This window comes from Oncorhynchus keta, chromosome 35 (assembly GCF_023373465.1).
Source record: "Oncorhynchus keta strain PuntledgeMale-10-30-2019 chromosome 35, Oket_V2, whole genome shotgun sequence".
NCBI lineage: Eukaryota > Metazoa > Chordata > Actinopteri > Salmoniformes > Salmonidae > Oncorhynchus > Oncorhynchus keta.
Window position 1 is genome coordinate 60,352,097 of NC_068455.1, and position 13,355 is coordinate 60,365,451.

Consider the following 13,355-nt stretch of genomic DNA (forward strand, 5'->3'; position numbering starts at 1 on the left):
GCTAGTCCGTTTGATTTGGAATCCATGCAGGGCTTTAGCATACGTTAACTTCCTACTATGGGAATCGTGCTAGCACTGTCTGGACACTGAGCGATAACCTGAGATGGCAGTGCGCTTGACATGAGCGCTTTGTTAAACTGCTTTCATCTTCTGTGGTCCCTGCAGATCTTGACATTAGCTGATTAGCACTCTATGAGACAGAGAAAAAAGCTACATTAACATCGCCTAAAAAGGGACTTTGGCGCCGATGACAAGGCGAGGGGAAGAATATCCAAGGCAGGTTTCCTGGGACCACACAGGATTACATCGAGGTTGTCCTTGGGACACAAACTTTTACAGCACTTGGACAAAGTATAATTTTATAAGGAATGAAAAAGTTTGAGTCATTGAGCTTCTGAGGAAAACAAAAAGTGCTAGTGTCTCCCTCCCCAAACATTTCTACAATTATGTACCTGAGGTCTATGTAGTGTTTGGGTTTAAACATATTGGTTTCAGAATTCATAAGCGGCTTAGTTGTCCGACTTCATAAAACAATGTGGATAATCTCTGCAAACATACAGAGGGCTAGTGCCTACCTCATTCTTTGGCACTGTGGCGAAGGGTTTGATGATGGTGGCCAGGGGAACTTGGCACTGCTTAGCCAGGTCAGCCGTGCAGGGGAAAGAGTATGTGGTGCAACGCATGAACCTTGGGCTGGCGTTTCCTAAAGGGGAAGAAGAAATGGAAACAGATCCAGTTTAAAAAATAAAAAATATATTTTAATTAAGTTGGTAAAGAATGTAATAATATTGGTTTGTTTCAAGAAAAAATATAAATACAATTTAAAAACAGGTTTGCATTTTCACAATATCATTCAGTTCTTCCCTCATAACTTTAAAGATTCATCAGGTTGTAAATAACTGTTTGTGTCTGAAGTAGAGCTGTTAATAGTAATAGCTTCCTGAGTTATTTGTTTGATGAAGAGCAGGGGTGTATTCACTTCGACCTAAACGGAAGCAAACAGTCCGAAACGGGGAGGAACCTACCTGAACTTGTCCAATAAGAAACTAATTTGTTGCGAAAACGTTTTGCTAGTTTGCTACGATGTGCACTAATTAATACACCCATATCATGTTCCCCGTGTTGCCATTAAAAAATCTTTCAAAAGTGTATAATTGAACTAAGGCTATTACGGTGTTGTCCAAAGCCATCGGTCACGTTTTACTTATTCATTCCTTGTGGAACACCACATTGTTCTATCCCAGCACAAACAAACCAGATTCAACTAGTCAAGTAATCACAAAGCCCTTGATTAGTTGAGTGAGGTGTGCTAGTGATGGACCGGAAATAAAGCAATAACGGATTTCAGAAGTGTGTTGAAGTAAAGCTGTGTCCTTTAGTTCTGTTCAATGACACCGACAGGTTTGTGGTACTGTACGCTGGTATTCCTGTGCCTTACCTTGGTCCTGTACTGTATAGTCAGTGGTGACCAGCGGGGGCACCTGGCCCCTGAGGTTCGTAGTGTACACCTGTCCCCCTCGTTTGGCTTGGTCGTCCTCTATGACTTGTGTCTGAACCAAAAGAGGTTACATTGTTGGTAAAAGAGCTTCTACTGTGGTGAGCCATTTCCTTGACAAACAGTCAGGCTGGGTAAATGATTTCAATCAGTTCCGCTCTGTTTTTGCTGGCTGCGTGTGGTATAGGACACAGATTGGTATTGTACAAATTCACATGCTGCTGTTGCTTTGTTGCCGTTTGCCTGACAACAACCCAACCACAATCAGTCAAACATTTTGTTTTGAACTACGGGACACAGGGTTGACGTCATCATTTGTAAGTCATATATTTCCCCCAAATAAGACAAAAAAACATGATCAACAGGGTAATTGGGGGGGATAGGCTAACATGTCTATCCTGGGCCCATACTGTATGTGAAGTAGCCAAATCTTCTAAAGAGTATAGTGTGGGTCCACGCTATAATGCCTTTAAAGGAAATACTGGCCTGGAGGTAGCTCGGAAACATGTGAAATGGCATTCTGGTATGCAAAGACGTGAAGTCACGGGATAATTAAATATGGACTCACTGTGCTAGGGATGGAGTCAGGATCCAGCTTTTTCTGAGGTGGGCCGGCCATTTGTGCTGCCCCACCTTGGAAGGGTCCCGCCATCCCGGGTCCCGCCATCCCGGGTCCCGCCATCCCAGGTCCCGCCATCCCAGGTCCCGCCATCCCAGGTCCCGCCATCTGCCCCCCAAATTGACCTGTGACACACAAACAATTCCACAGTGTAAGGCTCTGGTGACCTGTACCCGGTGCAATCCTATTGGCAAGAACACACTTAGCGGTACAGTCCTCCAAAATCTATTTGTGCACACTCCTCGCCACATTCAATACAATAAGCTTGAGTTCCACAGTGAGTTCCCATATCCAAGGACCCAGATTAATCCTATCCCTGGACTGAAAACATACTTTTATTCCAGGAATAGGCTTAATCTGGCTCCTGGAAAATGGCCTTACAAATCCATAAAGCTTTGAAATGGCCACTGTTGAGCTCCAGGTTACTGTGCTATCTGTACCTTGTAGTTGCTGAGGATGTCCTGGTGGTCCGGCAGCTCCAGGCCCAGGCTGCTGGAAGCCCCCAGCACCTGGAGGGGGTGGGCCAGGGAAGGGCCTACCCATGCCTCCCATGGGTGGGGGGCCACCCATAGATGGGGGCCCTGCCATAGTTGGACCAGCTAGGGGTGATTGTGGGTGAGCCATCTGAGACGAGTGGGGGCCCATGGGTGGATGTCCCATGGCTGTGGGAGGGGCAGTCTGGAATTGCTGCTGGGTTAGGTGAGAGGTGGGAGGTGCTTGAGGGCTCTGCACGGGCCCTGGACCTGCAGGAAAAGCAAGGGGAGGGTGATCCACTTTCAACACACTGCATGAATGAAGCCTTAACAATAACATACTGCATGCTAGTGTACCTAAGTTGTGGTGCCTCTGTTGAATATATATAGACTAACACTAGCAAGAATAGTATATCTACCTAAAGGCTTCCATTTTACTGTTTGGGCAACAAGGCACATTACTTGTTTAACTTGTTTGAGAGTTGGTTTGCATCTTGTTAACCAGCTAAAGTGGATGCCCTAACCATCCTTAAAACATCAGTCTTGAGTTCTACAGTGGTTAATTACCATATCCGAGGTTCATGGCACCCATCTGATTGGTGAGCTGCTGTGCTGGGGGCGGGCCCTGGTGGGCCATGCTGTGATAGGGGGACTGAAGTGGCTGTCCATACGGAGGGGCGGGGTAGCTGGAGGAAAGTAAACAAAGAGCTACATATTTAGTCTGTTCCAATAGTATCAATTAGCTTCCTTGTTTATTTTCCTTCATTACTGATTTGAAAGTAGAGGAAAACCAACTCACCTATTTGTCATGAAGAAAATGGAAGAAGGAATGTACTAAGAGTATTGGAATGCAGATGGTTGCCTTCCAATTCTTTACCTGAAGTGTGCATTATCTCCCTCCCACTCATGGGTTTGAAAGCAATGAATTGGTGTTAACATTGGCTAGAGGGCGTTTCTAGCATATGTATTGCACCAGTCCATTCATTTTAAATGAAATCAAATTCCATGAGGGTGGACAGATCAAGTGCATACTTCAGGGAGAAGGGTAGAATTGGCCATAACAATGTTATTGTAGTAAATGGACTCTGCTCGGTGGAGGAAGCTCTGTTACCTTTGAGGGTGAGCTCCGTTCTGCTGGCCGTTTGAGCCGTAATGGCTGGGGACCTGTGGTGGAGGCATGCCGGAAGGGGACGACACAGGCTTCATCATACCTGGAAGGTAAAGCATTCTCTTATGGCAACACATTATATACAAATCATGCACCTGAGCAAAACATCTCATCAAAATGCTATGGCAATAGCATGGCTATACACAAAGCATCACACATTACGGTCACACATTACATACAGAGTACAATACACACATGAGCAAAAAAAAATGTATTAGGAAATAGCATGGCCATGCAGAAAAAAACATATCCGTAGTCTTAAATGTTGTCATTTTAATTGAAGCTGCATCGCTTGACTTGTTCATGAATGACTGCTACGGGACACTTTCCAACTGACAAGATCAGACCTGTTAAATGAAAAGCTAAACAGAAGACTTCACAGGAGGAATGGGAGACCAAAGACACGTGTCTTTACCTGTTGGTGGGGCGGGGAATGATTGAGGTGGTCCCCCATAGTGTCTATAGAGGGGCTGGGCAGGCGCGCTCCCAAACCCGGCTGGGTATCCCCCCATCCCAGGCTGGGCCTGGGAATAGGGAGGTGTGGCAACATAACCCTGCTGACTCATCCTGTGCTGTTAAGGTCTTCTCATTACAAAATGGCAGAGATCCAACAATCTGCAAAGATGAAAGCACAGAGTAAGGAACTTTGCTACCTGACGAGGCAGATAATTTAAGGAAGTGTCTATTGGTCTAGCATTCTCGTAGTCTTGACTTGAAGGGCCAAAGCAGTAGTGTGAGTTTAATAATGAGATTACAAAAGCTCTAATTCACAGAATTTCACAAACCAACCTAAAACTGTCACCTTGCCCATGGGAAGATTTTTCATAGACTGCACACTTAATATCCTTTGTTGTCTTCACTATTTTCCTCATACCTAACATCAGTACTTTCCTCCAGTACAAAGTAAATTAAGTGGTATTCTCCACCAGGCAAAGCCAACAAGCAATATTTGACCTCAAAACAACGTCAACGCTCACGTGTAACAAGACCCAAGAACATTGGACTATTAGGAGATAAGAGAGTTCCATCTTTGATAACATAGACTAATCTACAAGTGACTGATTTATACTGTTGTTGTCAGTCAGTTTCCTGCAACAATGGTCCTAAAATAATAATAATATTCTCAAGATGAATATATGCGATAAAACAATGTAATTACACTATTGTATATATATATATATATATATATATATTATTTCTTACAACTGTTGGTTGATGAAAGCCGGTGTAATGGTTACTTAATGACATATTGGAGCAGAAATTGTAGGTAGATACAATCTCTCTTAATTGGGGTTCAAATGATTAAATGACTGATTCAGGCCTAGCTTCACAAGCTCATGTGCAGTGTTGGTGAAATCATTATTGAGCAATAGGCCTCTCAGTAAGTCCAATGGTTATAAATAAATACATACAGTAGGCCTAAATCATTTAGTCACCTTCTCCAAATAGGCAATTAATAATAATGGATTAAACGAATTATTAGTCTCCCTTGTAAACTATTCTTTGTCCTTAAATCTCTCGGTAAGGTTGCATTTTCCAGTTTTAGAACAACCTGAGCTTGACCTGATGGACTTCCACAAGCCAATACAACAGCTGTCAAATATTGCTATATTAAGGCCACAAACAGCTGTCTGGCATTGCGACTCATATCAAATGCAAAGTACTTCAAATAAAAGTGGTCCATAAATGAAGACAGAAATATCAAAAGAAACAGTCATGGCTAAAAACGTAGGCTAATGCACGACGAGTAGCTCAGCCACAACCCAGAATTGCCACGTCAAAGACCGTTATGATGGTTTAAAGCTGAGCTTCACCAACCCAGGACCTAGGCTAGGTAGCCTAGCTACCATTCAGTTACAACCAGACATACATCAATATTTATCAACCGCATGAAAATATATCGGTTGTTAACACCACCCGAAACAATATCCATCTATCCAGCACCATTGTGATTAGTGTGTGCGTGGTGTATTTAACGTTACAAATAAACTAAATGTGTCGTTCATACACGGAAATTGCTAACGCGTTAGCTAGCTATGAAAGCATTCTGGTATAAAATGTATTTTAATATGCCTACAACAGACAGTGAAATAGCCTCTTATAAAACGCATTCGGCTTCTCTGACTAATTTAATTATTTACCTGTATTCTGGGGAGTACCTGCCGAGTCCTCTTCTCTACGAATTCCTGATAGTCAAAGTAGAGTGCCACGTCAAACTCCAACACAGCACGGGTCGGTACGTAACTCGCTGTAATTCCCAGTGGTAAATGCGCATGCACCAACCTGTGGGAAACCCAACACGTCAGCGTAGACAAATATTATTGCGCCGATTGCGTAGCATAAAATTCTCTAGAAATGTGAGCATTTCTGATCTGTCACGCAGGCAATCAACTGCTCATAATGTAAACTAGGCAGCATGAAACTAAGCAGTAGGCCTATCTAAACTTGATTTCGTTCTCCATTCAATAGGCAGTAGCAATTGGAATAGATCCACTATCAGGTGATCTAAAACGGCTTATCAACAATGTCTATGTAATTGAGACCAGGCCAATTGGATCATAACAGTCCCAACAGGGTAGTCTTACCAACTCCAGGTTAGGTGCAGATTGTATTTGATGTGTAAACATAAAGCGTCTCAATATACAATCAGCACTTGAATTCAATGGTTTGCATCTCTGCATATTTGTAGACTACATGTGACTGTATTGTGTTTATTCACTGGCTTGTGTTTTGTAGGCCTGCATATTCACAAGACAAGTTCCCAATCAATGCAATGTCTCTACTATGTTCTATTGCCAAGAGTTAGTCTCTCTATTATAGGCTATTATATTTTATTATATTGTATAGGTAGGCCTATTGCCAAACCGTACACTCAATATCCTGGGTACCTCACATGCACATACTCGAGAATTTTCCGCGGGCCACCACTTACTGACAACCCATTCATAGACGTTAACAACCTTTAGCGCCTATTGACAGTGGGCCTATCTTCTGCCTGGGGGAGTTTGTTAAGAGCCCCAACGCTCAGCGATAAATCATTTTCAAAAAACAGAAGGTTAAATTACGACACATATTAAGCCACATTTCCATGTTATACAGAGCATTTCCATGTTATGGAAAACAGAGGTGGTACCTGTGCTAATTAGCTATATCTGCGTCTCCAAACACCTGTGTGTGGATGGAGTATTTGGCTGTTTTGGCTGCCAGAGCAAATTCGCCTCTGAAAAGAGTAATGTTTCTGTCCCTCCTCTCGCATCGAACCAGGGAGCCTCTGCACACATCGACAACTGCCTCTCACGAAGCATCCTTGCCCATCGCTCCACAAAACCCCAGCTCTTGCAGAGCAAGGGAAACAACTACTTCAAGGTCTCATAGCGAGTGTCGTCACCGGATGAAACGCTATTAGCGCGCACCCCGCTAACTAGCTAGCCATTTCACACCGATTAAAAGAGCATGTAAGGTCCTTGGACTACAAGGAGCAAAGTTAGGTTCCAATAGTCCATTATTTGTCTAGTCATCAGATATTATTTTTATATTTACAATGCAAGTAATCAACTGATTTATAGGGATACACAATAATAAAAAAAATAGGCCTAAATCCCTTTCAACCAATAGGCTATAGGACAACACATACATATGACTAGAAAACAGCCAGCATAATCGATACATAAACTTAATTGAGATATCAAAGCTCATTATTATTGTAGCTACACTGTATGAGAAGTTCAATCCCGACAGTGGCCCCACACAAATGCAGCTACAAGACATTCCCAAGAGCGCACAACTAGATGAGCAGGCGGGGCAATGTGCAATGACGTTTCAGAGCGGGCTGGACGAGAAGGCTGGAATCGGGATAATTTGCAGATGATGGGAATTATACTGCACTGTGCTGCTCTTGGTTTCCTATAGCCCTGTTGGTCCAACTCCGGACAGTTTGATGATAGCGGTTTTGGTGGGAGCCTGCTGCGTGTGGCATGGGCACTGGGGATTATATCTGTGTAACGGTGCGCGGAGGCGCGCCCTGGGGCTTCAGTCTCTGCCAAGGAGAGGGGGATGCCTACCGACCTTTGCAGGTTTATCAGGTAGAAACATAATTAGTTTGAAGTATTTTTTTGTTAATTGTTTATGCTTTTGGCGTTGCAGTGTATAACATAGGTCAAGGGAGCCTTCATCAAGATCATGATTTGTCGCATTGCAAGTTTGTTTTGTCTCGCGTTTATTTGTGGAATGTTTCTATTGAACCATGTAAACGTGCATTTACATGTCATACAATGCGGCTTTAGGCCAACAAGTTTTTTTTCTCCTCATGTTCAGGAACAGTGGCGACTTGGAAATGAATCCATTAGCTACGCTGGACATGTAGGTTATTTGATGCGAAGTTGAGACAGGTATCCTAATGATGTTGATCTTTAGGGTTGATGTTGTGGCCTACATTTCATATGGTGAATTAATTGTTTTGAAAATACTTTATTTGGGCAAATGTTTTGAGTTTAGAGAGCGTGTGTTTGAGACGGGCAGAATTCCCCTTTTTTCTGGCGTGTCGGAGATGGGTTTTTTTATGGTATGATTCCTGGGGACCCTTATATGGTCAGTGCTCGAGGACTGTGGCGTGCAGCGCGATCTATCAGTTATCACAAGTGAAAATTTAATTTGGAATCTAAACATCCTCGAGCTGTGGAGACAGTGCTTTCAGGGGTCACGGAGTGATAAAAACCTAAACAAAACGGAAAAGATGGAAAGCTGTTGGATGGGAACTTTTATTTAGATAAGTCTCAATCGAAAATGGTAGATTTGTTCAATCTTGTTTAATTGAAGCCTATAGGCAAAATTGTGCAGCCAACCACGTGTTGATTCATACAGTAGACCTATCCCATGCTGGTCTAATTTGTAGCCTATTACTTTCTACATGTTAGTAATTGTATCCAGCTGGAATAATGGTGCCTTTCCCAATGGCATAACTTTCTTGGTCACATGTGTGGCCAACACCGTTCTATTCTCCTCATGTTTAGGAACAGTGGCCACTTGGCTACACATTACTATGTACACTACTGTCTTAGAGAATGGACAGTAAGCCCATTTTGACAGAGATACTTACCAAAAGGCAATCCGCTCCTTCATTGGCCACACATGGAGCTACCTAAGAAGCATCAGGTAAGGATAAACGGACCCTTAAAGCACAGGGATGCTTTATGTAGGAATGCCATCCAAAGACAGTTGATGGATCAGTATGACTAGGCTATGTCAAGTGCATTTTAAAGGAATTGAAAATGATTATGCTTGTGAATGATGGTGTAGATGGGTACCCCATCAACCACATCCAGCCCCCCAGCAAGGGGTCAAGGTGTAGCTTAGAGGGGGTCTAGGACTCTGCGGCATTGATTTGTTCTGGCCAGGAGAACAACTCGCAAGCAATGCTTTCCCCTGCACTAAAAGTTCTAATAGGCAGCCCAATAAAAAAGGCTGAACCAATAAATATTTTAATATCTCATCATGAAATACTAACTCTCAAATGGCCAAATAACTTAGGGTTCCTAAGCTTTGTGGGGGTACTCTCTCCTAATTGAAATTTTAAGTGGACCCACATCACTGACCCAAATCTCACTTGTAGCCATTTACTGGGTTATAGGACTCTTTTAGTCATTACATCCTTTGTTTTAGGGAGAGCCTGGTTTTGCTTTGTGGAACTCCAGGGAATGACATTGGTAACATATGGACCAAACATATGGACTACATTTTTGAAGAATTCAACTATTTTAAAGGTCATTTTTTGACAGGATTGATGATGTCACCAAATACTAAGCACTAAGGGGTGGTTTCCCAGTCACATAAGGGGTGGTTTCACCTAGTCCTGGACTAAAAAGCATGGTCAATGGAGAATCTTACTTTTTATTCAAGGACTAGGCTTAGTCTGTGTCCTGGAAATCGGCCCAAAGTGTGCCACAAGACTGTTAGCCCACTGAACTATTCAGGGAGCTAACACACGTGTTCAGGTCTCAGGCAAATGTACTCATCATGAGAGTATAGTTTACTGAAGCCCCTCCATTTATCTACAGAAATGTACACTGTACAGCATTTCATAGATGGCATAATTCCTTAAATAGAATGTTGTAAATACATTTTAAAAGAGCTGTCCACTTCATAGATATATAATGCTCCCTTTGAGCAGCAATATTATTTATTTAACCTCTAGTGAAACATTTATTAATTTACTTATCAAAATACATTTTTTTACAAAGACTGTTTGTAAATCATATGATACCATGTGAAAAGCATTTACATCAAGCCTGACCGAAATAGCCAAAATTGCTTCACTTGAACTGAAAACCCTCCGATCACTGTGCCTACAATGTTTGTATCAATGTTTTTTTCACGTAATTTCAATGAAATTACGTTGAACCAAAAAACATTTTTTAGGTGTTGAATTGACATCTGTGCCCAGTGGGTGGTAACTGACCTTCCTCTCTAACCACAAGGCTACTGCCATTACTTTGTTAGACTTTGAAGCTAGAATGCTCATATAATAATTCAAATTTTCTCTTCCAGGTGCTGGAATGTTACACTCCCCAGGTCTTGTTCATGGAAATCTGTCATCAACTTGTCAACCATAGAGAGAGAGAGTAAATACATTCCTGTGACATCAAAAATGTGTGCCAAAAAATCCCCCCAATAGATGAAAATCAAATATTTTATGAACTCTGACATATTTTATAACATATAATATAAATGTAACTGCCAAAATAAAGGAAACACCAACAATGTGTCTTAAAGTGTTGGGCCACGGCGAGCCCTGTGGATGGGGGCATTTTCCTATCAGGATAGAAATGATTCACTCAGAATGGCTGTGTATTTATGTGTTTACCTTAAGTGGACCTAAACCATACCACAGGGGTATTCTACGAGGCAACCTAGATCTACTCAGGGTTTTCTAAAGCTAACCAGCTTCAGTTAGCTTCACTTTCCTAACTCAGGCTTCATTCATACTACGAGTATGGATATTGCTTGTCCTCCCGCCGCTAACTCTAGCAGGCTTATTGTCACGCCCTGACCATAGTAAGCTGTTTATTCTCTATGTTGGTTGGGGTGTGATAGTGACTAGGGTGGGTCCTCTAGGTTTTTTGTATGTCTATGTAGGCCTGATATGGTTTCCAATCAGAGACAGCTGTTTATCGTTGTCTCTGATTGGGGATCATATTTAGGTAGCCATGTCCTCATTTGTGTTTGTGGGATCTTGTCTACAGTTAGTTGCCTGTGTGCACACCAGTAGCAGCACGTTTTGGTCAGTAGTTTGTTGTTTTTGTTCGGTGTTTATTTAAATAAAAGAAAATGTATGCGTACCACGCTGCACCTTGGTCCAATCCTTACTACGATTGTGACACTTATAACTGCTTGTGCATGTTGCACAATACTAGTCGAACGCTAGACTCTTCATTGAGACAATGCTGAAAACGCGAGTCAGTGCCACATTTTAATTTGTGCCGAAATGAAAATGAAATTTTATTTTGCAAGTTAATCAGGCTATGGTGTTAAATAAGCTTTTAGAAGTGCCATCTTTATTTTATTACTTATCTTTAATGCTGTCTTTGGTGTGCTTATCAATGCACAAGCACATTTAAACACTCCTGATACAAGTGTTACATTTTGGTGTTATTTAAGAAAAAAAAACAGTTTGATTAATAAAACATGTAATCAGTAGTCTCCAACAAATGAAGGTGATGATGCCACAGGAGGCTGCTGAGGGTAGGACGCTAGTTAATAATGGCTGGAATGGAGCTAATGGAAACCATATGTTTGTGTTGGATACCATTCCAATCTTTCAGTTCCAGCCATTACTATGAGCCCGTCCTCCCCAATTATGATGACACCAGCCACCTGTGGATGACGCAATCTTTTCAAGAGGGAGGGAATCGGATTTCATTGGTCCTCAGTCATGTCATTCTGGGTGAGTGGAGTTAGCCTGGCCTGGAGCAGCTTAGTTCCGAAGGATTTGTTGCCATAGAAATTTAGCTGGCTAGAAGGTGAGCCACCAAAGTTACCTCTAACTCCTCAAACCTGCTTTGTACGATACCCCTCAGTAAAATGCACCCCACACCATAAGAGGCACCAGAACCCTCATTTTACTCAAGTGTTTCCTTTATTTTGGCATTTACCTCTATATAAAATATATTATAATATTTTAATTCAGCCTTTTGACTTTGTCTGAATTTGTTCTACTGAATGAGGTCAATCCTAAACTATTAAATGATTGATTTACCCATATGCTCAGTGGCCTTTCAACAAAACAGCAGTGTAACACAAAGGTCAGAAGAATCTGATAGAAGTCAGGTTGGTATTCAAAGAGAGTGGGAGGAATCGCCTATCACCGAGCTTTAAGTGCCTGGCACTTGTTCAGTGTCATGGAGCATGATCAAAGGGAATATCTTTGTTTTTCTGGACAAACACTCAGTTACTATGCTCCCGTAACTTCATTGCTTTTATAAACCTATGCTAGCCTCTGGGTATATGTGTTTCAGAGTGAGTTTTTGTAGTTTGGTCCTGTTCTATTTGAAATGTTAACGGAACATAAATACAGTACATACACAGATTTCTGGACATGCAACGTTGCACTGACATGTGGCTATTTAGAGAACGTTAGCTTTTTGTGTAATTCAATTTCAACTTATGTCATCCTTGATTCTATTACTTGATGTTGACAATCAATTGATTTAGTTAATTTATTTAGGGCAGAGCAAGTTCTATAGCTTTTGATTGACAGTATTACAACACTGCTGTATCACATCATCCACGATAAGCCTCACTCGGCCACAGCCACTCCAGTAATGTTCATCTATAAATAAGTCAAACGACCATCCATTTTTAGACAAATAGTCTCGTTTTAAACCTTGTTCCTTTCAGAATTGGGGAGTGTGTTGACATTCCAAAAAAGACTGATGTGGAGAAACTTGGCTTAATTCACATCAGACAGCAACAATAGGCCTTTTTTTAGGCAAGGCAGCTGTGAATGAGACCTTTCTAATGTAGCATAAGGAATAGGGGCAAATTGAATTAAATTAAAGTTGAATTACATTTGTAGGGAAGTGGAATGAAAACACGCACCACTCCTCAAGAAAAGGGCTTTGCGCATGACATCCTCATTGAACTCGTTTTTGGATTTGTCAAACAAATGAAGTTTGATTAAACTGCAGTATTTTAGGGTCTAGGGTGTTAAGTTCCAAAATAAGTTCTTTCCAAAGTTTGAGCACATTGTTATATAAGCCCTGTGTTAATGTCTTCTTTGGCTTAACTGCCAAATATTTGCCTGTACCGGTGTGAAATGGCAATAGATGACGTCTCTTGCGAGTCTATGCCTCAGTCGAGGATATCTGAAGAGTGACCTCGTGGTAACAGCGAGTCATCTGGAAGACATAACTTTAAGCTTGTCTCGAGACTTTTTGAGGAGGGTTGGAGCAGAGAGTGGGGAGAAGAGCTGTCAGTAAACGTTTTAAAAGCTAACATACCAAGATTGTGAGAAATACTCCACTAGCAGAGTTAGTGCACTTTCATATCTGATAAATTGGAGTTATTCAAAGCTTCTGTTGGATTGTGTGAGCAGGGCTCCCTTTC

General features: G+C 41.8%; 2 protein-coding genes across 4 annotated transcripts in view; one reads left to right on the forward strand and one right to left on the reverse strand.

The window, feature by feature from the left end:
- Positions 1–7,066, reverse strand: part of sec24d (SEC24 homolog D, COPII coat complex component) — a 28,862-nt gene extending 21,796 nt beyond the window's left edge. The window contains exons 1-9 of the mRNA XM_035753147.2: positions 6,889–7,066; positions 5,897–6,038; positions 4,171–4,370; positions 3,699–3,798; positions 3,155–3,273; positions 2,555–2,857; positions 2,064–2,239; positions 1,439–1,550; positions 576–703 (exon numbers count right to left, since the gene is read on the reverse strand). Coding sequence (XP_035609040.1) covers positions 576–703; positions 1,439–1,550; positions 2,064–2,239; positions 2,555–2,857; positions 3,155–3,273; positions 3,699–3,798; positions 4,171–4,321 — 1,089 coding nt within the window. The 5' untranslated portion in view covers positions 4,322–4,370; positions 5,897–6,038; positions 6,889–7,066. The remainder of the gene's footprint in view (positions 1–575; positions 704–1,438; positions 1,551–2,063; positions 2,240–2,554; positions 2,858–3,154; positions 3,274–3,698; positions 3,799–4,170; positions 4,371–5,896; positions 6,039–6,888) is intronic.
- Positions 7,067–7,544: 478 nt separating this feature from the next.
- Positions 7,545–13,355, forward strand: part of LOC118368767 (synaptopodin-2-like) — a 64,919-nt gene continuing 59,108 nt past the window's right edge. The window contains exon 1 of one of the 3 annotated variants that reach the window (XM_035753150.2): positions 7,545–7,837. In XM_035753150.2, the coding sequence (XP_035609043.2) occupies positions 7,730–7,837 (108 nt within the window). In that variant the 5' untranslated portion in view covers positions 7,545–7,729. The remainder of the gene's footprint in view (positions 7,838–13,355) is intronic. The other 2 variants (XM_035753148.2, XM_035753149.2) reach the window with 2 other exon arrangements.